This window comes from Gadus morhua, chromosome 4 (genome assembly GCF_902167405.1).
Source record: "Gadus morhua chromosome 4, gadMor3.0, whole genome shotgun sequence".
In the NCBI taxonomy this organism is placed as follows: domain Eukaryota; kingdom Metazoa; phylum Chordata; class Actinopteri; order Gadiformes; family Gadidae; genus Gadus; species Gadus morhua.
The window spans coordinates 5,441,751-5,467,680 of record NC_044051.1 but is presented as its reverse complement, the minus strand read 5'-3'; the positions used below and the strand labels follow the sequence as shown (position 1 = coordinate 5,467,680).

Here is a 25,930-nt window from a genome sequence, read left to right as displayed (position 1 = left end):
TAAACAAGATCAAAAAGGTTTAATCTATCGTTAAACATTAAGTTCAACACACCAACCTCCTATTTTACACAAAATTGCAAAATGGCATTGTCTAATAATGCTTTGGGGGTAGTAGGGGGATTTGGGGAGGGGGGGGGGGGGGGGTGGAGCAAAATCAGCAAAACAGAGACAAAAAGCCCAAACAATATAAACACAGGTGATCAGTTTTCGTTCAGAGTTGATTAACATTGCTGGGAGGAGAGGTGAAGATTGTTCATGCCAGCACCTTTTAAAGAAGGTCTTCCCTCTCTCTCTCTCTCTCTCTCTCTCCTCGGCGTTCCCCTGTCGACTACGACACATGAAAAGCATACATCGTCTACACATTGGGACACAACGTCACTCTCACGTCCCAAAGGCAATGGCGGGGAACGGGGGGTACCCCGACAGAAGGCGTTTCTCAGTTTATTCCGGGAACGAGAAGCGAGGTTCGAAGAAGAACTTCACTTCCCTTTTTACGATTGTACAAGCTGCTTCCTGGTAGGGGGGGTGGCGGGGCGGCGGGGGGGGGGGGGGGAAAGGCAACAGTGGCTGTGTGTCGTACGGTCCAGTCCCTTTGTCTCCCCCTGGTGGTCGTTTAGTGCAGGCGTCCCTCAGCACTCCTCCTTGATGTAGGTCTGTTCCTCGGGGTCTGAGTCCAGGTGGTCAAGCCGCTCTGTCTGTCCGTTCATGATCTCGTCGGGGGTCTTCATGAACCTGTAATCGAGGAGAGGAGGGGGGGGGGGGCAAAGTTTATAATCAGACTTGCAGGATTGGAGATCCTTTTGAGCAGTAGTTCTCAAACCTTGTCCAGTAGTGTACCCCCTCTAAGATACTGTTTCAGCTGAGAGCACCCCCTTAAAGGTCACAACTAAAATGAACATAAATAATGTGTGTGGGTCCAGCGCTCAGAATTGAAACTTGCTCACGGGGAAAATAAAATTGGAATACTTTTTTTTTTTGACATTTTCTGAGTACCCCCCTGCAGTACTAGCCCTAGGGGTACGTGTACCCCCATTTGAAAGCCACTGCTCTAGAGGACAGACCGAGAGATCCTGGCCGGCAGCGTGGGAAGCCTTGTTGGAATGGAGCCTGCGCCGTGGCCCGTGACTGAAGTGGTGTTTGTGTAGAGAACACATTTCAGCTGCTTAATTAAAAAAAAAGAAAATCTACTTAATTAATGTTCATTCATTAATTTCATTAATTAATATGCAATAAAAAAAAATTGTGGTGCGAGATTAAGCAATTACATTATAGTGTTTACAGGTGTGCGTGTTTGACACTTTGTAGGCTTGATAAAGGGTCACAGAACAATTTTCTGGTCCTTAGAGTCAAAACCACTTTATGTTCCTCCCAGGTTTTTTTCCCTTGCCTCTCTTTTTGGTTCCAATAGTGCAACGGTAAGCCCTCACACACACGAGTCATAGTGGGTTTTTCAGAAGCACAAAGACACATGAAAATGTGCAAAAACGCACACACAGTGGAAGGAAGTCTACTTCTGAGGGTGGGAGGCAGTCTACAATTACAATTAGGGCATTTAGCAGACGCTTTTAACCAAAGCGACTTACATCGGTTAATACACACATTGACACACCGACCGACGGCAGAGTCAACAATGTAAGGCGACAGCCAGCTCGTCAGGAGCAGTTAGGGTTAAAGCCCAATCCCATTTCTACCCCTTACCCCTTCCCCTTTGAAGGGGTAAGGGGAAGGGGAAGGGGTAAGGGGTAGAAATGGGATTGGGCCTAAGTGTCTTGCTCAGGGACACATCAACACTCAGCTAGGAGGAGCTGGGGATCGAACTAGCAACTGCTCTACCTCCTGGGCTAAGCCCACCCCCTAAGTCCACTTCCGAGTGTGGGTCTTTTATGGGGTGTCTCTACCTGAAGAGAAGCCTCTGCCCTGGTTCTTTCCTGATGATGTTCAGCTTGTAGTAGTGCCGCAGTGCCCGCGACATTTTCTCGTAGGTCATGTTGGTCCGGTTCTGTGGGGCAAACAGCAGGGCGTCACATCACCACGCGGGAAACATTCAACAAGTTGGTCGGGACGTGGTTCATGATCGTAAGAAAAACTGAATTTGTGTTGAAAGTCTCTTCTTTACCAAATAAATACAGATTTTTTTTGTCTTTTTTGTAGATTGCTTTCAAGTATGACTAGTTAAATATATTAAAAGTCCTGTATGGGTGCAGGACAAAACAAGGACGTTTGTTTACATTTTAAACATTTCAAATCAAATCAAACTATACCATCACCACGATGACAGGGATCAGACATTAAAACATGTTCAAACACAGTGCATCCCTTCCCTTTACCTTGCAAGAAATCCTCTGTGCCTTTGTGGTGTGGAAAGCCTGCATGTAGAACCTTGTGGACTCGTATTATAGTATTGGGGGGGGGTACTTTGGCGCCCCCTGCAGGCTACAGATATACCCTCGGGGAACAGAACATTGCTCCCAGCCTAGTCTGACCTCCTAATGCGATCCGATGTGATCCTAGTTACCTTGTGGTTTCCCCAGAGTCGGGCCAGTCCGTTGGGGTCCATGATGCGGAAGACTTTGCTGGTGGGGTCCTCCCAGCGGATGTAGTTCTCGTACCGGCTGTCAGACAGGAGTTGGTAGACGTAGTCCCACAGCAGCCTGCAGTCTGGGGGGTCGGGGACCAAGCACAACCTCAACAAACGTGGAACGCATACCAGGCAGTCATAATGCAGACCACGGCAAAAACACTTTTCTTTTTTTTTTTAAGTCTCTACTGATTGGGGACAGGCCTATTTTCGAAAGTTAAGGGGGGAAATTTGTTGTTAAAAATACATATAACCATGTAGACTGGGCTTAGTTGTATACAGTCAAAGGAAAGGTACAGTAAGCCAGTACAGAGTGTTTCACTCCCACTCCCAAGGACCGAGGTGTGGTCAACAAAGGGTCAGCAGCATCACTACGGTGTGGCTTTGATCCCAGGGCCGGCCCGACGCCGTAAAGGACGATGAGAAGACCCAACGCAGCCCCGAGACCCTACCTGAGTCTACTCAGAGTTCACAGAGACTCTATAGCCTCCCCCCTTACCCGCCACAACCGTCTTAAGCACTTATTGTATGTTGTACTTCCTGGCAATTAATGTACGCACTTATTGTATGTTCTACGTCCTGGCACTTATTGTGCGTTGTACGGTCTGGTACTAATGGCGCGTTTCCACTGCAGGGTGCAGTACGGTTCGGTTCGCAAAGGTGCGGTACGGTTTGCGTTTCCACCGCCAAAAGTGGGCGTGACCCGGACTGAGCCGTACTCGTTTTGCCCTCGTCTTCAGTACTCCTCCGTCGGGGTACTGAGACGCCTGAAAGGGTGCCGGAAAATTCGAGCTACACACCCCCTCCGTTGATTGGTCGACAGAATCGTCACTTCCGAGCGACGTGGGGATACAAACAAACAAACAGTAGCCTCGAGGTATTATTCTTTACAATGAACATGTCGCGTAAAACGCTTGCTTGGGCGAACAAGGAGGTGGAGACGTTCCTCTGCATTCTTGGGGAGGAAGGCTACCCTGTGTCGCACTGCTATGATGTCACGATGTTTACGTAGCTGCCGCGGCGATCGACATCCGGCCTACCATAAAGGGTACTCTCGGAACTGAGCTGGGCTATACCGCCCCCTCCCTACCGGACTGAGGCGAACCGAACCGTATCGCACCCTGCAGTGGAAACGCGGCATAAATGTATGCACTTATTGTATGTTGTACATCCTGGCAATTAATGTACGCACTTATTGTGTGTTTGTACGTCCTGCCACCTAATGTATGCACTTATTGTGTGTTGTACGTCCTGGCACTTCTAAACAGTACCATAGCATCGTGTAGAATCTTATCCTAGCTATCGTTGTTGTATAAGGGGAATGGGTTAACCTAGCGGTTGTTGGTGCTTGGAATTTTGTTTCTATGAACATCCTTAATGTCCTGAGAGCGATGTATTCTTGTTTCTCCATTCTTTTGACTAGGGCTTGGTAAAATAATCGATTTGATCGATATATCGTTTCATTGGGCATGAGATCGATTATTATTATTTATTTATTTATTTGTTACCATAATTTTTTTTTGCACTTCAATAAACAATGCAATGAATGTTGTAGTTCAAGTACACTTTCACTTGCAATTCCTTTCTAATTTCAAAATTGCACTTTTGTGACTTTTCCACTGTTTTGTTTACAGCTTTAGTTTAAACTGTCCAATTTACAAATTTGCACTTAAAACCTGTTGATTAAGATGAAGGGAAAAAATAAAGTACATTTGTATTTTGTAACACGGTTGAGCCATTTTCATCATTTCAGAGCAGATCGAATCGAATCGAGATTAATCGATTCAGAACCTTATGAATCGATTCAGAACCTTATGAATCGATTCAGAACCTTATGAATCGAAATCGAACCGATTTAGGAAATTGTCCGCGATGCCCCGCCCTGCTTCAAACCGATGTCATCACCGTCACTCCCCCCCCACTGTGAGCGTACCTGCTATCCTCCCAATGGGCATGGCGGGCTCCTCCGGCGGGGACACGGGCATGATGACGTGGTTGCGGTAGAGCTCCTCCTGCTGCTGGTTGAGCAGCTGCTGCTGCTGGGCCAGGCTGAGCTGGTGGTGGGAGGGGTGGAGCTTCCCCCCCTCGCCCCGCCCGTTCTCCAGGCCGGGCTGCGAGGGCACCGCCACGTGGCTGTGCCTCAGCTCCCGGTTGGCCACGCCTCCTCCGCCGCCGCCGCCGCCGCCGCCGCGCCCCGGGCTCAACAGCAGGGGGTGCATGATGGCGCTCGGCATCAGCTGGATGACGCGTGGCGGCGGGGGGGCGTGCGGGGCGTCCTGGCCGCCGGGGGGCGGGCTCCCCGGGGGGCAGGGCGCCTCGCGCGGCGTGGTGCAGCGGCCGTTCAGGGAGACGGTCGCCGGCGGCGGCGACAGCGACAGCGGGTACATGTCGTCGGGCAGGTGGTGGTTGCTGTCGGGCAGCTGGGAGGACGCCAGGTGGGGGTCCTCCAGGGAGGCGCGGGCGTGGGCGCTCTCGGAGGGAGAGCGGCGCGGCGTGGGCCGGGGGTGCGGGGAGCGCGAGCGGTGGCGCAGCTCGATGGTGGGGGGGTGCTGGGGGCTGGCGGCCGTGCCCCGTGGCGCCCGTCGTACCGTGTCTGTGGCGACGGGGAAATGTTTCGGTCAAGATCTAGTTTATTATAGAGCCCTTTAAAAAACAACAACAGTTGGCTGACACAGTGTTGTACAATTCAACTATCTAGTTGTAAAGCAGACCGATAAAAGCACAAAAAAGGACACTCTAGACAATAATACAATTTATACGGTGTTAAACGCAAGAGAATATCAATTAGATTTAAGGAGGGATTTTGAAGGGGCTCGCCTGACATGAAGAGGGAGTTTGTTCCACAGTTTGGGGCCAATGACTGCAAAAGCCCGATCAGTCCTGCTCTTCTCCTATTCTTAGTATTGCCCGTCTCTGTGACCTGCTGATTCTCTGACTCAGTGTCAGAGAACCGATTTCTTTTTTTTTCTTTTTTTTCACGGAACATTTCTAATATCCCCGCTCGGCCACTAGATGGTGCTGTTTTACAGAGGGATGCGAGGCAAAGCCGTGTCGTCGAGGCGCCTCCCCTAGTTCCCGTTTGTTTACTTAGCTTAGTGCTACGAGTTGACAGCAGCGAGAGAGATGAGAGATAATAAAAAAGTGCCCTTTCTCAAATCATACTACTGGGAACGCCAGAACAATGCCAAGTCACACCTCCTTCTCGCTTGTGTGGCTCTACTTCCTTGTGCGATTGCCAGAGCAGCAGGTGTCCTCAAATGTTCACTTCAAAAACAAGGAAGACAGCGGCTGCAGGGGAAAACCTCATCTTGATAGCGAATACTTCCCCTTTAATAGAACACCGAGATAATGAGCACCTGGCTGCTGGCTGCGCGGAGCACTTCCTCGTCAGACTGGTTTTACCTTCCCGGACTCAAAGCCCTCTGAATCTTGATGTGTTAACTTTGTGCTTTAAGAGCAAGGCAAGAAAAAAAAGAGCCTCAGGTATTTCTGTTGATGTCCTTCACATCTTGAAGATAACACGGCTATAAATGCCGTCTGTTCAGGTTATTTGTGCTTAAGACATGTGACCTGACCGCTTAGAAGTGGATATCTCTGCCATGGGGGGCTTTTCGTCGAGCAGCGAGTTCACAAGTGCGTAAGATTATTATTTATTTATTACTACATTTGTTACAGAGTAATAAAATCAACAGCATCAACCATAAGTGGATATCATAATGAGTTAAGTTGTTGGTTTTATACTACTGTATAATGTGCGCACATCAACAACAACATAATAAGCAAACAAACACACATGTAATACCGGCTTATCTAGTGCCAGAACTTCTGATCCAGCAGTCCTACTGTGTTATACACTCAGCTAGGAGGCACCGGGGATTGAACTAGCAACCTTCTGTGTACTGTAAACCCGCTCTACCTCCTGAGCCTCAACTTATTTTTTACAAAATAAGTTAATCGTAAAAAAAAATAAGAAAACCGGAAAGAACCCTTGCGTGACTGACCTTCAAGCTTGAGGTGCTGGATGGAGCTCTCTTGCAGTGGGTGAAAGGAGTTCCCAGGCAGGTAGGAGGACGGGTAAGGACCGCTGGCCTTCCTCTGCTTCAGGATGTGCTGCAGCAGCTCATAGAGGACGTCTCCTACAGAGACAGACACACACAGGGTCAAAGGTCAACCTAGAGGGTCAGAGGTCAACCTAGAGGACGTCTCCTGCAGAGGCAGACACACAGGGTCGAAGGTCAACCTAGAGGGTCAGAGGTCAACCTAGAGGACGTCTCCTACAGAGACAGACACAAACAGGGTCAAAGGTCAACCTAGAGGGTCAGAGGTCAACCTAGAGGACGTCTCCTGCAGAGGCAGACACGCAAGGTCAGAGGTCAACCTAGAAGACGTCTCCTGCAGAGGCACAAACGCACAAACCAAGGGTCAAAGGTCAACCTAGAGGACCGAGGAACACACACACATAGGGTCAAAGGTCAGAGGTCAACCTGGGCCGTTTCCCACTTCCAACCCCCGCTTCCCATCCGCGATGACACGACATGACGCAGGAGAGCAGGAAGGGCGGTGTGTCAACCACGGAGAGGATTTGATTGACGTGTGAAACTACACCCTGGTTATGAAAAAGAGGTGATTGCTCATGGGTTACATGAGAAGTGACAGGGTTAAACTGCCTCTGTTTTTCGCTCTCTGCTTGTCACCACAAGTTTTAAAGACTTAATTGACTTGACTTCAGAGTTGGAATTATTCTTTTATTTTAATAAAAGCCCTCCCATTTTCCCGCTAATGAAACATAAAATCATGATCATGACTAACATGCTCTCTCTATAGTATTTACCTAGCGTCCGAACAATCGATTCTTGGTATTTTTTTCACGCAGGATCGTAGGTGAATACAATTTGGTGCAGATGAAATGTGGCATTTACAACATTGCCATTTACAAAATGTGTCCCTAATGCGCTTTACAAAATGTTTGTGTGATCACGATATTGCGAAGAGCTGTGTGGGCTGTGCTAATGGGTTCTGCGATTTTTTTGCCTTGGTTTTATGGGAAGAGGGGGACGTTTATTGACAAAAGTTGGACACACAACACGGGTGGAAAACAGCTGAAATTCAAACCGTCAGGGAGAAAAACAAGCATGATCATTTTTTTATCGACGTTTATTTATTTACTTTGCCTTCCTACAAGGAAGTCGTTAAAGATCCCTGCGTGTTTACGTGGTCATAAACCATGATAACATCTCGGCGGTAACTTCAGAGAATGAGGCCCGAAGGATAAAACCTGTTCCATGATTTACAACCACAGCTTGTACTTCTATGGTGACAAAATGTGGTTCAAGAACTCAATTATCAATTCCTGGAAAGAAAAAGGGGAATTCTTTTCCCAGCCTTAAAGCTAGGGTAGGAAAACACCCAGACTAAACTGGATCTGAATGATTCAACTAAAAGAAGCCGCCTCTCCCTTTAGGCCACTCCCACAAAACGCAGGACTAGCTTGCTAGCTTTAACTATAAGGCTAGCTTTAACTATAGGGCTAGTTAGCCTTGTAGAAGACTACGGTCCTGCGCAATGAGTTAACGTGCAAAGGACTCGCAGGTAGCCAGGTAGCTAGGTAGACAGACTGGTAGGCCAACCAATCATGTCATTCGGGCCGAATAAAAATGATAGGACAGGCTTATTACAGGCCTGTGACCCCCAACAACAGGATCTTTTCAGATAATATTTAGTCAGATCATTTGATTTATTAATTGCTGCCAGGATGTAAAAGAGAGTTTTAACAGAAATTATTGAAACTGCGTGTAAAATACATTGCCTACCCTAGCTTTCACTAATAACAAGTGACGAGGAGGTGTTGTCCCGACATAACCTCGTACACAGCCTTTCCCAAAAGCATAGTCAACCAGGAAATGATTCTAATAAAGTATTTCACACACACACACACACACACACACACACACACACACACACACACACACACACACACACACACACACACACACACACACACACACACACACACACACACACACACCCACTCCCACTTCCCTCTTCGTTTGTAATACTATATGGCTTATGGGTTTCATCTACAAACAATGAAGTGTTGAATATTACGTAGTGGACACTTACTGGCTTCGATGACAATAAATTGCGTGTGCTGTAAACTAATCAGGGTGGGCCAGACTGGAGCTCACTGCAACCAGCCCTCAACGTTCATCACTTTTAATTGCCATAATGGTTAATATTACTACGGCTATCAAACACTCGGCAGTACTGATTAATGTGCTCCTACGTGTTTAATGACACATTTCTTTTCTCGATGGAGCTTTTCAGAGGTGGATATCCATATATGTTGGGGCATGTGTGTCTGTTGACTTTTACAGAGGGTCACTCAAATGTAAACAAACATCTCGGCAAATGTTGATCTTTGTACATGCTGTCCCTATAAAAACAGGCGGACATGATTGACATTTATATGGAGCAAATAAACAACAGCAACTCAGTACTTTCCCCTGAGTTTAACTTCCTGTTCAGTGAAAAACTTTACGGCGCTGGTACGTGTGGCCAGTATCACTCCTATGCGTTTGCCACACCCCTTGTTGATCATACTTTCGCTTTAAATCCTTATCCTATTGACCCATTTTCATCTCAGTCCTATTGAGAACAACGGTGGTATCCAGCTGTGAATAAAGAGACACTTCACCAGCACGTACCGCGGAACTGTGGACAAAGTCGCTATGCCCTAAAAAAAGTGTTCCATGATGCAGGATAAGTGAAAAACAAACTGCTGAAGAGCATAGAATTTCGACCAATAGGACGCATTGTGTTATATTAACGAGCTTCAAGCATTAAAGATATTTTGAATCAAGTCATAACAATTACAATCAAGTCATTACAGGTGCAAACATATGGCCTCAGTCACTTTCTATCCCCCCCAGACATGAATAAGCCCTGCTTTACCACAACGAGTTTGTCCCACGCATACGATTGGTTTATATAAACGAGAGGCACGAATCAGTATGCAAACTATTTCCTTCTATTAATGCAGAGCTTTCCAGCTTGAATTATCTTAAAATCGCACTACATGTCGAGTCGCCTGCCGTTTCAAATCAAGGCTCTGAACCATAACAAAAGATTGTGCGTGAAGGAAATAAGGAATTGCTGTATGTTGTGTAGATGTTGCCTGGTGTTAAGAGTGTGCCGCTACACAACGGCGAATGGCTACACAATAAAATATCCTATTATAAAGACTCAAATGCTAATACCAATAGGGGGGTGTATTTTAATTTGTGTTTTAAGGATCTGTGTTTTGGCTGGCGGCCAGTTAGGGCTGATGGGAAGACCCCGCTCTTGATTTGTCTATTTTAAGGTTCTTCCCCAAACGCTTGACGTCAGACTCCGCGCGCCCAAGACGGGCGAGGGAATGTTCTTGAACTCGATTCCAATAAACAAACAAAGGGCCGAGCCTTCTGAACGTCGGCGGTCTAATCCGTACCTTTTAATACACGCTTGACATCTGACTCTGACACGGGTAACCACGGCGACAATTGAGGGCTATGTAAAAAAAATAAAATCTTTTGTGTTTCTTCATTCCGACCGACCGTTAACCCGACCAGACGCTCTGACTTCCTCCATGCAGGAACAGTAACTGAGCCCTCACCACAGAGGCGCCTATCACACACACACACACACACACACACACACACACACACACAATGACACACACACAATAACACGCATACAATAACACACACTAGCATTATCCGACACACACACACACACACACACACACTATTATTATCAAACACACACACAAACACACACTAGCATTATCACATGCACACACCCATAAGCACACACACATACAATAAGACACACACACACACACACACACACACACACAATAAGACACACACACACACACACACACACACACACACACACACACACACACACACACACACACACACACACACACACACACACACACACACACACACTTCCCGGCCTAACACTTAAGATTGCGGTCATTGAGCAAACTCATTCCAATCAGAGCCAATCAAGAAGAAGCATCTATCCCAAGCGACTTAACACAATACAGACAGTCCTACATTGAAAGGGCACAGACACCTTAAAGTACAAACAGTCCACCCAAGAGCATTGGGGATCGAACCCAGGGCCTTTTGGTTATCCTGACCCTGGCACGTAAAGTAGTAATTCATGAATTGACGTAGCTGCCTCAGAAGGCCAGCGATGGCGCGTCTGTCCCTTTAAGGATCTTAATGGATGTGTGGCTCAGATGCGCCAAAAAAAATTGTTTGGTTCCGGTTTCCGACCGACCCTGTCAGTTTATGTGCGACCCAAATTATTTTATGAGGTAAAAAAATAAATAAAGAATAATAAAAAAAAAATGCTAACTATAATTACGTTTTGGTACAGCACCTCTTCATTCTATACAAGGATGAGTGGATTTTCTCGCTTGTAAATGAAAACAAACCTACCTATAATTCGCTGCCGCTGGAAAAAATAAAATAAAAAAATAAAATAAATTATCTACCTACCCATGACCTCAACTGACAACCAACAGGAACACAACTTTTTTTTTTTTTAGGCCTGAGGACGGTGGAAGGCTTCGCAGTGAAGCCCCCTCCACCCCCGTCCTCACTCGACACCTCTCCGGGCTCCTGGGTTTAAACACGCCGAGACGCTAACTCTTTTGACACAAAGGGAGATTCTACAAGGGAGGGTTTGTCCACCTCCTGACGTCGTCCTTTTCAAAGTAAAAGTCCCCCGTCTGCTGTTCAAACCTTTGCATTGGATGATTCCCCAAAAGGAATTATGACAAATTACACGATGCAAAATCCTAACATTTACCTTATCCAAACGCACTGCGAGGCAGTGCACAACACTAGAAAACTGTGTTGCTAAGCAACACATGAACACTGCATGTGTGCCCAAATTGTCAGTTAGTGCACTATATCAAAGGAAAGTTGAGTGAGTGTGTGTGTGTGTGTGTGTGTGTGTGTGTGTGTGTGTGTGTGTGTGTGTGTGTGTGTGTGTGTGTGTGTGTGTGTTTCTGTGTCTGTGTGTGTGGGTCTGTCAAGTATAAACGGATATGCGTTTAGGTTCAATAATAACCTGTAACCATTGACGTCATCTGCAAGAAGACACACACACATACACACACACACACACACAAACACACTACAGAAGTTTAAAAGGAGTTTGTGTGTGCGTCTGTGCACTAGTGTGTGTTCTTGCAAGAGTATGTATCCGTACAAACGTGTGTATGTGTTTGTCTGTGCATGCACACATGTATGTATGTGCTTGTGTCCATAATATTGCGGGGTGCTTCCACAAATATGTGCAAAAGCATGTGCTCTTGCAAGTGTGTGTCCATACAAGTTTGTGTCCACACAAACATGCAAGTCCATACTAATGCGGATGGATGTGTTTGTATCCATAACACAGCGTGTGCGTACACACGTGTGTTTGCGTCAGTGAGCGTGCGTGCGTGCGTGCATTAGTGTGTGCTCTTGCAAGTGCGCGTCCATGCACACGTGAATGCATACGTTTGTATGCATAATAATGCGTTTTGCGTTAACATGCGTGTTTGTGTGGGTGAGTGAGTGAGTGAGTGCGTGTGTGCATTTGTGTGTGTGTGTGTGTGTGTGTGTGTGTGTGTGTGTGTGTGTGTGCGTGCGTGCGTGCGTGCGTGCGTGCGTGCGTGCGTGCGTGCGTGCGTGCGTGCGTGCGTGCGTGCGTGCGTGCGTGCGTGCGTGCGTGCGTGCGTGCGTGTACCCGAGTGTGGCGAGCGGTAGCGGAAGTCCTCCTTGGTGAGCAGCAGCAGGGCCTTGCCGTTCATCTGGAAGGAGGAGCTGGTGGTGGGCCGCAGGGCGAACTCCCGCTCCGCCCAGCGCAGCCACTGGGCCACGTCCTCCCGGCCCCAGAACACCGGCTGCAGCCCTGTGGGGGGGGGGGGGGGGGGGGCACAGCGTCAGCCTCACGCCCCGCTACTGAAGACTTGTACGGAAAACGGGTCGGGAACCCAAAAGGGGCCGGGACACCCAAAAGGGGTCGGGAACACAAAAGGGGTCGGGAACCTAATAAGGGGTCGGGACCCAAAAGGGGTCGGGACACCCAAAAGGGGACGAGACCCAAAAAGGGGTCGGGACACCCAAAAGGGGACGGGACCCAATAAGGGGTCGGGTACCCAAAAACGGTTCGGGAACCCAAAAAGGTGTCTGGAACCCAAAAAGGTGTCTGGAACCCAAAAAGGTGTCGGGAAGCCAAAAGGGGTTGGGACCCAGTAAGGGGTCGGGAACCAGTAAGGGGTCGGGAACCAGTAAGGGGTCGGGACCCAGCAAGGGGTCGGGACCCAAAAGGGGACGGGACCCAATAAGGGTCAGGAACCAAAATAAAGTCTGGGACTGCAAAACGGGTCGCAACGATCCGGATGGGAATTCTAACAATGCAAAGAACCCCCGCATCTGTGGGACCTTCCCGTGTGCGGGGGTTCGATTCCCGCCACGGTGGATCCCGGGATGACTTGGGGGTCAGAACCCTCGTGGTGATGGATGGTCAAGAGCGTTGCTTCTCTAGCATTCTGGGAACTAAAGCACGACGCTTTAACAACGCGCATGGAGCGTGAACGGCGCCGGATCTGGTGACGTTGCGTTTTCTTCGCATTACGACTATTGACAAGTCTATTTCGGACACCGAAACTTTCTAAACACAATATTTTACGTCTCTGCACCGACACGCCTGTGTACTTAGCAGTGAGGCGCATGCACACGTAAAGGTGTGATATCACGCCACCAGGTGTGAATGTGATTAGCCACTACAAACTGTTTGAAAATCTGCCTTTTCCTGTGTTGAAGTGACATCACAAGTGGCCGTGTCCACCTAGATGTATGATGGATAGATATAAGCAACGTTTGCTACAGTCCACTGGGTAGGCTGGTAGACTGATCTATCCATCGTACATCTAGGTTTGGAGGGGAGGATTATGAAAGATGTCCCACACACGTACCCGATGGTAGGATGTGTTGTTGGTTAGTCATCTTCTGTATGTGGATTTGGCTCAATGGATGAATGGTGAACTGAATTTCACCTCTTGGGATGATGGGTGAAAAATACAATCATGGCACTAAATCACATTCAAAAAAGTTTTTCACAGAATGTTGAATCCGTTTAATATTTGAAGTTATTCAACCTGGTGCTTTGTAATTACATTAGATATGCAATAATGTTTTTTCTGGCATGAATTTGTTATTTGTTTTTATCTAAAACAAAGCCATAATTCCATTTCATTACATCGTAAACTCCTATGAATAATTTCCCTGGATTCATGTAGCAAGGCAAGCTTATTGATAGTTCACTGTTCAAAGCAGAAAGACACTGGCTGTGCATGGACTACAAACACTGTGTGTGTGTGTGTGTGTGTGTGTGTGTGTGTGCATGCGTGAACACGTGTGTGTGTGTGCATGTGTGTATGTGTGTGCGTGTGTGTGTGCACGCGCATGGGTTTTTCTTTTCTTTCCCCATCGATGTAGCCACATAAGGTAAACAGCAAAGAGTCATAAATATAAAGGCATTCATAGCTCAGGGAGGACAGGAAGAATGAAGAGGAAGCAGAGAGAGAGGGGAGAGAGGGGAGGGAGAGGGGAGAGAGAGAGAGGGTGAGAGGGGAGGGAGGGGAGAGAGAGAGAGGGTGAGAGGGGAGGGAGGGGAGAGAGAGAGAGGGTGAGGGGAGGGAGAGGGGAGAGAGAGAGGGGAGGGAGAGAGGAGGAGAGGGGAGAGAGAGAGGGTGAGAGAGTGTGAGGGGAGAGAGAGAGAGAGAGGGGAGGGAGAGGGGAGGAGAGGGGAGAGAGAGAGAGAGAGGGTGAGAGAGTGTGAGGGGAGAGAGAGAGGTTGAGAGGGGAGGGAGGGGAGAGAGAGGGAGGGAGAGAGAGAGGGGAGGGAGGGGAGAGAGAGAGAGAGGGGAGGGAGAGAGGGGGAGATTACAGGCTATGACTAAAAGGGGCGTGGGGGAGGTGTCTTGGGTTGAATTTAGTGGGCTGTTAAATACGGGGGAGGGGAAGGGGAAGGTGGGGGGGGGGGGACAGGAAGGAAGACGACAGGAAGGAGCGGAAGGGGGAAGGGGGGGGGGGGGGGGGAGCTGCCGGTGGTGATAAGAGGGGAGGGAGGGAGGCAGGAAATGAGATGGAGGAGGGATGTTGTGGGGGGGGGGGGGGGGGGGGAGGCAGTAAAATGATATTGAGGAAGTGCGGATTACAGTTATATAAAAAAAGAATGTGTGTGTGTGTGTGTGTGTGTGTGTGTGTGTGTGTGTGTGTGTGTGTGTGTGTGTGCACGCGCGCAGAGTGAGAGAGAACACCTTGCGGGGGAATATTGTGTCTCCCGTCTGTCAGTGAGGAAATCAATAGCAGAGCAGGACAGGCCTCAGGTGAGGACTTGTGTGACCCGCGGGCCCTTGCAGTTGTAATCATTCTCGGCAGGCGTCCCGAAGGACAGCCCTGGGGTCCTCGCATGTTAAACAAAAAATAGGAACCCGGGTTGACAGATTTCCCTGGGCCGTCACCGTGGGAAACGCAGCAGAGAAACATCTGCACGGTCGAGCCCGAGCAGAAACACCGGAGGCCAAAGTCTCCACGCGCGCCGCCGGCGGTGATTGACGTCCGATAACAAAAAGGCCGGGTTGAATCACGACTGGTATTCATGTGTTTACGTATGCGTGCGTGAGTGTACACACACTGTTTTTCAGTTGCATGTTTTTTGACTTCGTGACATGAGACATAGTTTGTGATTTTGGGAACTTCAACGGCCCACGGGCGACCCTTAAACGCCACGAAACAACGCACAACGCTTGTGTTGTTCTTCCTTCCAGACCACTGTATCAGGGAGGAATGACAGGCCAAGTCTCGGTCGATGTGTTGAAATGGAAGTCATCAAGAATTCCGAGGATGTGTGTGTGTGTGTGTACGTGGGAATGTGGGAATGCGTCCGCGTGTGTCTGTGTCTATGCGTCTGCATGTGTGCGTGCGCGCCTGTGTGCGTGCCTGTGTGCGTCTGAGTGTGTGTGTGTGAGATCAGAGCTTCCCTTCCAGCTCATCGTCATTCCTGAGGTCTCACTTATCAACAGCCCCCAAACACTTCCTCTTGTGAGTGCTGTTATCTTTGGCCGCCGCTGAGTGTCACACACACACACACACACACACGCCCAAAAGCGAGCACACACACACACAAACCAACGCACGGTTGCTCGCTCTTCCGCGCGCTCTCTCTCTCTCTCTCTCTCTCTCTCTCTCTCTCTCTCTCTCTCTCTCTCTCTCTCTCTCTCTCTCTCTCTCTCTCTCTCTCTCTCTCTCTCTCTCTCTCTCTCTCTCTCTCTCTCTCTCTCTCTCTCTCTCTCTCTCTCTCTCTCTCCAAACAAACCTGCAGGCGATCAATACAAACAGCATAAACACAACAAACAAAAAGCTCATCACTGAGCCTTAGAGTCGCTGCTCTCTCCCGTCCTGGCAGCGGGGTGGTCCCGTACCGGTCTCTCCGGGGCCTGGGGGAGCCCGGCCTGCCCCAGGACCATGGCCTGCCCCAGGACCATGCCCGCCCCAGGACGCAGTTCCCACGATGGCCACCGGACTGGAGAAGCCGTCCCGACCGGCCGGTGACCGCCCACGCTGCTGTGACGGGAAGTTTGGCGGCTACAACACGCACAGACTCATAGATGGTTCCGACTGATTGAGTGCGTTGAGTGTGCCAACGCATGGGTTAGCGTGGCCATACCGCCCACTCAAGACACACACACACACACGCACACACACCAGGATGTGACCAGGATTCTCCCGAGTCAGCAACGTGAAGTACCGGTAAATCGGTCCTCCACAATAAAAGCGCCTGTCCGCGACACACGCCCCGTACCGCGCCGCCTCCTGATCCCCGTGACCGCCGCTAGTGCGGGGCGCGTGCGTGCCTTCGTTGGTACTTCGGTGGCGTGCGTCCGGCTACGGCGCCACCGATTGGCGTCCCGGGCGGTCGGGCACGGCGATATCGCTGCTCACTCCCGCTCGCTTTCACCCTCCCTCTCACTTTCTCTCCCTCCCCCGAGCAAAGAAGTAGTTCTCTGCCAAACTCCCCCCCCCCCCCCCCCCCCCCCCCTTGGACTTCGGAGATCCGGCCCCGGACGGAACTGGCCATCTGTCCTGGCCCGGCAGAGGAAGGAACGAGAGGAGGGGGGGGGGGGGGGGGGGGGGGGGAGAAGGGCTCCAAACAAACGTGTCCCACAACACACTTTTGGCAGGAAGTAATCCAGCGTGGGCTTTTTGGTCTCAGCAACAGGAAACTTCCTGCGTTAGCTTCGAGGGGTGTGTGGGGGTGTGTGTCTATGTGCCTGTGTGTGTGTACAGAACACAGAGGGGGGATGGGGGGGGGGGGGGGGAGAGCGAGAAGGAGGATGTGTTCTGAGACATTTGAGCCCTGAAGGGTAGCAGTGTGAAAGTGAAGACAAGGGAAGATCATAAAAAGCAGACAAAGATCGGTCCGAAAGAGAAAGACATGTTTGGAGAAAAGGTGAAATTTATTCATCACCTCCGGTGCAAACTCTCTGGTGAACTCATCTCCCATCTGCCAAAAAACAGGATCTTTTCGCGCGTGTACCGGGGGTGGGTTTATGGTTTTTGAGTCTTTATTTTATTACTAGGTTGGCAACATTTCTCTCATCGATTCGTGTCTTCATTCAAGGCGTCTCGGGTTTGCTACGTGCGTGGGCTTGCAGAGTGTATGTCTAAACCATAGACTGCTAATCCTCTCTGATGACACAATTTTCACGGTGGATTCTCAGACCCCTGCCTTGTTCCTGTCTATCTGGCACTCTCCCTCTAACACACTCTCACACACGCACGCACTAACGCACGCACGCACACACACAGTAAAGTGTTGCCAGGGCAACCCACAAGCACTGGAGATGAATGGAGGAGAGAGGAGAGGATGAGATCATTGGTATCTTGTTTCCTTGTTGTGCTACATTACAGAAGTCCACAACTTCCCATTCTCTGCCCGGTATGGGGAGGGGGGGGGGAAGTTAGGGGGGAGTCACTGACCAGCATTGACATCTGACCGTCACGATGACGCACACGTGGAAATTACCGCCTTTAGGTTAACGTTTGTTGTGTGTGAGACGCATTCGTTTTCACACGTCAAATGTTTAAATACGCCGACACACACACACACACACACACACACACACACACACACACACACACACACACACACACACACACACACACACACACACACACACACACACACACACACACACACACACACACACACACACACACGTCGTGGTTCAACAAGCTATAATACCACCACAGCAGAACAGAAGACGCTGAAGGTGTATTTCTCCGTCAGTAACAGGAAGCGCTTTTCCCTTCTCCATTCAGCCGCTGCTTTTCATCAACGCTGACGAACAGAAGCGTCACGCTCTCTCGCCCTTTATTGTCTTCCCGCCGCAAACCAACCCCGACAGAGAAGCTGCCCAAGGCCACTGCGCTGAGTTGGTGTGTCCTTCCTCGCAGCGGCAGTGTTCTCTCTCTCTGTGTATCTCCCTCCCTCTATCTTGCTCAACAGGTGTGCTAGGGAGTAGTAGGAGGTGGTGGGGGAGGATAAGAGCTTGCCATGACCTCCGTCCACCCCGACTGAAGAAAGGAGGTGTGTGTGTGGGGGGGGAAGGGGGGGGGGGTGGCTGGTGTGAGGTTCCTGCCTCCAGGCTGTTAGTCTTCCTTTCTCTCTCTCGCCCTCCCTCCCTTTCTCTCTTCTTCCTCTTTCCTCCTGTTCTCGCACAACCGCTCCCAGGTGGGTGCGGCTGAACAGGACCCACACACACACACACACACACACACACACACATACACACACACACCTCCTCCTCATTTCCTCAACAAGTCTGTGCACGTGGCCCTCCCCCCCAACAGCCAGTCAAAACAAACATTCAACCAGACCGCCAATCAAAAGGGCCTCTTGTATTTGCTTCGAACGGGAAAAGCTGCTCAACCTGTTTCTACGAGGGGGGGGGGGGGAGTGTTGGGGGTGTTGATCGCCCTCGGTAGGGAGGAGAGGGAGCTAGGCTGGATCTTGTTCACGGCGAGTTCCTGGATCCTGATGGCCGACCGCGACGCTGCGGTCGTTTCCTCTTTGTTCGTCCGCGTGCCGCCGTAGCGAGGAGGAGAAGGGAAGAGGAGGAGAGAGGAGGAGAGAGGAGCAGAGAGGAGCAGAGAGGAGTGAGGAGAGAGGAGAGAGGAGCAGAGAGGCGAGAGGAGCAGAGAGGAGCAGCGAGGAGGAGAGAGGAGGAGAGAGGAGGAGAGAGGAGGAGAGAGGTGCAGAGAGGAGGAGAGAGAGAGGGGGAGGAGGAGATAGGAGGAGAGAGGAGAGAGAGGAGGAGAGAGGAGGAGAGAGGAGGAGCAGCGAGGAGGAGAGAGGGGGAGGAGAGAGGAGGAGAAGCAGGGAGGAGGAGCAGAGAGGAGCAGGGAGGAGCAACGAAAAGGAGAAGGAGCGAGGAGCAGGGGCCGCGAGGAGGAGGAGAAGAAGGGAGGAGGAGCGGGCAGCAGCGCCACACCGCTGAGAGGCTTGGCGAGCGCGTCTCTATGCGGAGCCAAAGTGAAGACACGCTTGTTGTTATCACAGCACATCAAATAACGCACGCATTACCGTGAACGTGGAGGGGGGGGGGGGGGGGGGGGGGGGGGGGGAGAGAGGTGAGACGTTGTGGCGGTGGCGGTGGCCACGCCCACTCCCTCCCGCTCCGCGAGGAAATTGTAATCCCTCGTTATCGGCCGCGGTTGCAATCTTAAAGTCACTGAAAGCTGCCCAGAGTCGACATCACGACTCAGCGCCGCCCCCGTGGATCCAGAGATATCTTTTAACCGGTCCGTTTGGGCACACTCACCCAGGGCTCTCATTAAACCCCCCAGTCAGACGAAGGAGATATGCAATGGCTTATTTTTCTTTGGAGCTAGAATACTCTAAATAAGTGTCATGTCAGTGTGTGGCGCCAGTTTGTGCGTAGAAATGCTTAAGGAACACACAGACGCAGAAGCGAGCACACACACACACACACACGCACGCACACACACACACACATGCACGCACACACACACACACACACCAGTGCCATGTGGAGTGTGTTGCAAACAGGAAAACGCGGTGGGGGCACAGTGGGGGGTGGCAGAGTCGTTGCCATGCGAGAACAGTTTCCCTTTCAGCACACACACACATTTATTCAGGAAGTGCCGTCTGCCCACTCAGGAAATTCCTGAGGACAAGAGCTGCTTCCAGGGGAAGGAAGTGTACCCCCCCCCCACACACACACACACACACACACACACACACACACACACACACACACACACACACACACACACACACACACACACACACACACACACACACACACACACACACACACACACACACACGGCCTCCTGCAGACTTACTGGTATTAACAGATGCATGAACCCCCCTCACTTAAACATGCATGCTTGCTTGTGTATATATGCAGACCCACACCAAAATTGCAGAAAGACCTATCCGTCAACAAGGTTGAACATTCACGTCAACATCATTTTGCGTGTGTGTGTGTGTATATGTGTATGCGTGTGTGTGTGTGTGTGTGTGTCCCAGCTGGGTGTTCGCCAAGCATGCCTGTATGAGTGGGTGGATGAGTAATGTGTGTGTGTGTGTGTGTGTCTTATCTTTTGTGCACAGTGTGTTCTCGCCCTGTGGTCGCTCATCCCCGCAAGCGAGTGGACGCACACTGTCACAGAATCAACCCCCAACACAAACAAACCAACACAGAGACGCCACACAACCGCACACGGCGACACTCTCTGCAACCTGCGTCCTCCTTTGACGAGTGTCCAACACACACACACACACACACACACACACACACACACACACACACACACACACACACACACACACACACACACACACACACACACACACACACACACACACACACACACACACACACACACGTTGCCCCTCTGCCCCCTCAGCGTCGTGCCACGGCTGCTTGAGCCTTAAGCATCCATCGCCATGGCGACGATAACCACGACGACCTCCGCCTGTGTGACCGGGCCCCCTACGACGAACCTCCGCCTGTGTGACCGGGCCCTACGGCCACTCGTCAGAAAGTGGGGGGGAATGACGAGGCGAGAGGAACACAACAATATCAGATCTCGGCAGGTTGCTAGTCCGATGCCCGGCTCCTCCTAGCCGAGTGCCGAGGTGTCCCTGGTCGAGACGCCTCACCCTGGCTGATCCTGACGATCTGTTTATCCACTTGCTTGGCTGACACCCCCGTCGGTGTGTGAATGAATGTGTGCATGAATTGGTGAATGTGAGGCAGTATTTGGAAAGCGCTTTGAGTGGCCGCTGGTTTGAGAAGCGCTGTATAAATGTAGTCCACTTGCCATTCCTCAACATTCTCAGCTTGGTACCATTCTCAATACACAGGAGAGATTTAGTGACCGCAGCCTTTACTTCTTGGGATTGTTCAGGGGAAAAAGGCCCTTCTAGAAAAATAAATGTGATGACTGGAAGAATCTTTAAGATCTTGAAGTTTCGCGGGCTGACGTGCCTCCGACACATTCCCGTCCGGTCGGGGGTAAGTGGCCGGAGAGCGTCAGGGGGTTAATAAAAGGAGAAGAAGAAGAAGCAGGACCGATCCCGCCCCCGGTGGCGTTCTCCAAGAGTGAGAAGCAAGCGGGGCGACTCTTCCGATCTAATCCACTTCCTGCTCAGGAAATGGAGGAGGAGGATTTCTGCCCACACTGCAATTTCCTCCCCTCTCACTCACTCCCCAGTTTTTTTTTTTTTTTTTTTCCTTCTCCTCAGTCTTCTTTGCTTCCTTCCCTTCCCTTCTTTTCCCCGCGGGACTAAAAAGAAAAAAGAAAAAAAGAGAAGCCCTCCCTTTGAATGCGAGCTTAATAGACGCCCGTGTGTGTGTGCGCCTCCACGCATCTGCCTCCGTCGACGGGGCGGACGAGGAAGAGAGAGGGGGGTTCTGTGCGGCTTGGACGCCGAAGAAAGGGAAGTCGGGGAGGACGGCAAAACAAGATAGGGAAGATAAATAAACCCAAAGTCCAAACCGTTCTGGAGAGCGAGAGCGGGGCGAGCGAGCGGTTAAGGAAGTCCTCGCAGGCGGGGAGTCAGGGCGGAGGGGGGGGCGGAGGGGGGCGGAGGGGGGGGGGGAGAGACGGGGAGGCCGTCAGTAAGGGAACTTGGCAGGGACACAAACAGAAACGCAGACCTGTTGAGACCTCTTCCTTTTTTCGGTTACAATACAAAAGAGGAAGTAGAACACAGAGGAGCCGGGCGGGTGGGGGGTTGGGGTGGGGTGGGGGGGGGGGGGGGGGTGTTTCCTGTGCACTGACCACATGGCCAATGGCAAGAGACGTCGCAGAACTCGGAACTCGAGGCCGAGCGCTAAGGGGGCCGGGCCGCGGGCTGTAGCAGTGACAGCAGCAGCAGCGGGTTAGCGGGTTAAATATTGATAGCTCCATTGATAAAGCAGAGCCAAGGTTCTCGGTAAACACGCCGGACCCCGTCTTGGCTCGGAGCCAGCCACGCCTGCCCCTCTGATTGGCCTAGGGATGGGCGGAGGTAATAACCGGTCATGGGCCGCGCCGAAGCCCCACGCAAGCGGGAGTCAGCAAGCTCGGCTCCGCTTCAAAGTCGGGCCCCGGGGGTGTTGACTTTTCAACTGACGTCCGCCCGGCTTAGCTTTCGCCTTTCTTTACGTCACGCTAACAAACAGCCCCTCTGCTAGAGGTAGCAGACACAGGTGTAGATTTACCTGGGGCAAAACCACACCTTGATAACACGCAGACAGCTGGGGGACGCAAGGCCCTCGCTCCATCTCCACGCCTCTCTCTACCTCTACCCCCCCCCCCCTGCGCGCGCTCTCTCTCTCTCTCTCTCTCTCTCTCTCTCTCTCTCTCTCTCTCTCTCTCTCTCTCTCTCTCTCTCTCTCTCTCTCTCTCTCTCTCCATTATGCTCCCATTGGGACCCTCCCACCACTGTTGGGATCCTCCCACTGTTGGGATCCATTTTTCTGGATTTTGCCTGTAGGGTTTCCATTGGCGTGCCTCAGAATGCATCATGGGATTTTGAGTTGCAAATACCCGGCACATTTTGAGGACTCATAATATACCGTAAAAGTGTTATTTTTCAACCTCTTCCAAGTTTCAAACAAGACAATGCCAGCCCATAACGAACAATAATTTTACGGTTAATTACTAAACAATGACAAAAAAAAACCTGACCACCAATAAAAAAAAAGCTAACAAAATGGAGGCGGTCGTTGCGTCGTGACGCCGCGCAGTACCAGCCCTTTACTGCGGCGATGCGGCCCGGGTCCAGTGACCGTGGGCCAGCCGTGGAGGAGCTGAACTACTGTACAAACACAGGCCAGCGTCAACGACCCCAGGATATGGTTGAACACCTCCGCAGTCCAGAGGCAACGCATGACCAGTCCACTGCCGGTGTTGTGTTAATATTCAACCAATTGTGTGCGTGCGTGCGTGTGCGTGTGCGTGTGCGTTTGCTAATGTTGACAGCCTCTCGCTGGCGTGTGTGTGCTCCGTCCCCCCATTGGTTCTCATCAAGGTTTTATTTTTAGTGCGTGCAGAGTTTAGGGATTGCTGACGTCATTCTGAACAACACAAAACCAACAGTTTCTCCTTCTCTCCTTGAAACACACCGATCCACGCATGGACCCAGGGGCTGCCTCTCACCGCTGGACTGGGTGTGTGCTTGTGTGTATCAGCAGGTGTGTGTGTGTGTGTGTGTGTGTGTGTGTGTGTGTGTGTGTGTGTGTGTGTGTGTGTGTGTGTGTGTGTGTGTGTGTGTGTGTGTGTTAGCATGGTCGCGTGTGTGTCTGTGTCAGTGTCAGTGTGCACGTACGTGTGTGTGCGTTTGTGTCAGCGTGTACATATGTGTCAGCAAGAAAGTGTCTGCGTACGTGCGTGCGTGTGTTTACACATTTGTCGTTGTGTACAAGCGTGTGTGTGTGTGTGTCAGCATGTACGTTTGTGTCAGCATTCAAGAGTGTGTGTCAGTATGTACATGTGTGCGTGTGTTTCAACCTCTGTATGCGCGAGTACGCACGCGTGTGTGCTGGCGTGTACATGCGTGCGTGTGTGTGTGTGTGTGTGGGCGGGCGGCGCAGGTGCGCTGGACTCACGCAGGTGGGTGGGCAGCCGGGTGGGGTCCTCCTCCATGCGGCCGGTGGGCCGGGCGGCGGGGGCATGGACGGGGGAGGAGGTGGAGTTGGGCTGGGGGCTGGCCGACGGACTGAACGAGCTTCTCTCCTGCTGCGGACACACACAGGGGACACGGGGCATGCCTCACTAGGATCCACCACACACAAACACACACACATCATCGTCTTCTTCATTATCATCGTCGTCGTCGTCATCATGAGGGCAGGATGGTGGAAAGGGGGCGACGGGAGCTCAAGAGGAAGAGCGGGTTGGCTGGTAACCAGAAGGTTGCTAGTTCGATCCCCGGCTCCTCCTAGCTGAGCGTTGAGGGGTGCCTGAGCAAGCCCCCCCTCACCCTGACTGCTCCTGACCAGCTGGCTGTCGCCCTGCGTGGTTGACTCCACCGTCGGTGTGTGAATGTGTTAGTGAATGGTAATAAATCGCCTTGGATTAAAGCATCTGCAAAATCTCCTAAATGTTAATCATCATCGTGGGGGCAGGCTGGTGGAAAGGTTCTGGGTTCGGTAGTTTCGGTAGTTTAAGGTGTAGACGTTCTTGAGAAGATACTGGTTTTCTCTGACATGTGTCTCAGTGCACTGCAGGTCACTTTGATTAAGCATCTGCTGGTCATGATAGTATGAGTACAAGTTAGGCTTTAATGCCGTATTGACATAGAGTGTGTGTGTGTGTGTGTGTGTGTGTGTGTGTGTGTGTGTGTGTGTGTGTGTGTGTGTGTGTGTGTGTGTGTGTGTGTGTGTATAATACAGCATGAACTGAGTGGAGTTAGACATATTCTATCAAACAGCTCTACACACACACACACACACACACACACACACACACACACACACACACACACACACACACCAGTGTGATGACTTTGGCTACACACACTTCATCTTAAATCACTCACATAACAATCAGTGATTAATCTACTGTATTTCGGGCATCATCTGAATTTTAATTTTCTGCTGTTCAAAACCAGTCGTTCACACACTACAGGAACGACCTGGTTCCTATATGTCACTTTCACTTCAGAAGAGAAAGTGCCATGTTGAATTTGACAACACAATTTTCTTCCAATGCCTAGCCAAACTTGGGGCACTTTAAATTTGAAAGTGGCATCAATGTTTATAAGATGACGTAGTAGAAGGGATTTCAGCACACGATTTGGAATAAATGTTGCATGGGTGAAGTGACCCACCATGCAACAATACAAACAAAAACCCTGTGATCGTTCATGTTATGTGTGGATCCGAATCAATAACACTAAAAACCTTTCCCAAACGCCTCCATAAAAAGTCCACCACATCAATAACTAATGTTGATTTGCACAATCAACACATTTACTCCTTGGTTTTAAACGCACACCACCGCGGATCATGATTTGATTATCCATGTTATTCAAATGCAGGCTTTTACAATCGTTTTATTTAGTTTCCTTTTGGAAGGCAACCCCACAAACCCGTCTCAGATGATCTATTCCCGGGAGACATCTATCCTGCTGCTATGGATCATCTCAATGATCGTGACCAGATCACGTCCAACGTGTGGGCGACGCGAAGCCGCACAGCGGGGGATCCGCCAGCTTCACCCCGCAGCGAAACGAGTCCGAAACGAGCCCGAGCAACAGATGACAAACAACATATGTGATCAATCCATGAAGTCAAGTGGTCTGGACGGGTCTCTGCTTCAAACACACATCGGACGATCGGATTCAAACGCACTACCTTGGTCGTGATCGAGGAGGATTCGGACATCATCTCCCGTGAAGTTGTGCTCCTCCACTTCGGGTTTTTACGCTTTCCCGTCTTATCCGAAAAAAAACAACCCCCCTGGCCCGCCGACCCCCGGCTCAACAGCAGGCAGTGGGTCTGCTTCACCTCGGAATAAAAGTTATCTCTACTTCACCATCACCCGATCTTGTACAAACTTCTTTTGTTTCCCTGCGTTGGTCGCCGTGTTGTCGGCCCTACATCTCGGCAGCGCGCTGGTTAATCCCTTCCTGGAAGATCGGAGTGAACGACGGACATCTCGCCGAGCTCATTGATTTGGATGTGTAAACGGCGAAATGACGTGAGTTCCCAGCATC

At 50.7% G+C, this 25,930-nt stretch overlaps 1 protein-coding gene across 3 annotated transcripts; it reads right to left on the bottom strand.

Moving 5' to 3' along the window:
- etv6 (ETS variant transcription factor 6) lies at positions 1-25,930 on the bottom strand. Of its 3 annotated transcripts, none has more exons than XM_030353886.1 (8): positions 25,569-25,929; positions 23,820-23,949; positions 12,371-12,535; positions 6,580-6,714; positions 4,512-5,171; positions 2,516-2,658; positions 1,899-1,999; positions 1-732 (listed from the first exon to the last, which is right to left on the bottom strand). In XM_030353886.1, exons 1-8 carry the CDS (start codon positions 25,599-25,601, stop codon positions 630-632), a joined length of 1,470 nt encoding a protein of 489 aa, XP_030209746.1. In that variant the 5' UTR covers positions 25,602-25,929; the 3' UTR covers positions 1-629. The 3 variants fall into 3 exon arrangements, with proteins under 3 accessions (XP_030209746.1, XP_030209747.1, XP_030209748.1); XM_030353887.1 differs by having other exon boundaries at positions 23,820-23,946; XM_030353888.1 differs by lacking the exon at positions 12,371-12,535 and having other exon boundaries at positions 25,569-25,930.

Bases quoted from the DNA above. Each gene is read 5' to 3' on its own strand.
- etv6 (XM_030353886.1), bottom strand. From the start codon at position 25,601: ATGATGTCCGAATCCTCCTCGATCACGACCAAG. The intron at 2,659-4,511 runs GTACGCTCACAG...CCGACCCCCCAG, and splicing joins GCCCATTGGGAGGATAGCAG to ACTGCAGGCTGCTGTGGGAC. The intron at 2,000-2,515 runs GTAACTAGGATC...TTTGCCCCACAG, and splicing joins GACTCTGGGGAAACCACAAG to AACCGGACCAACATGACCTA.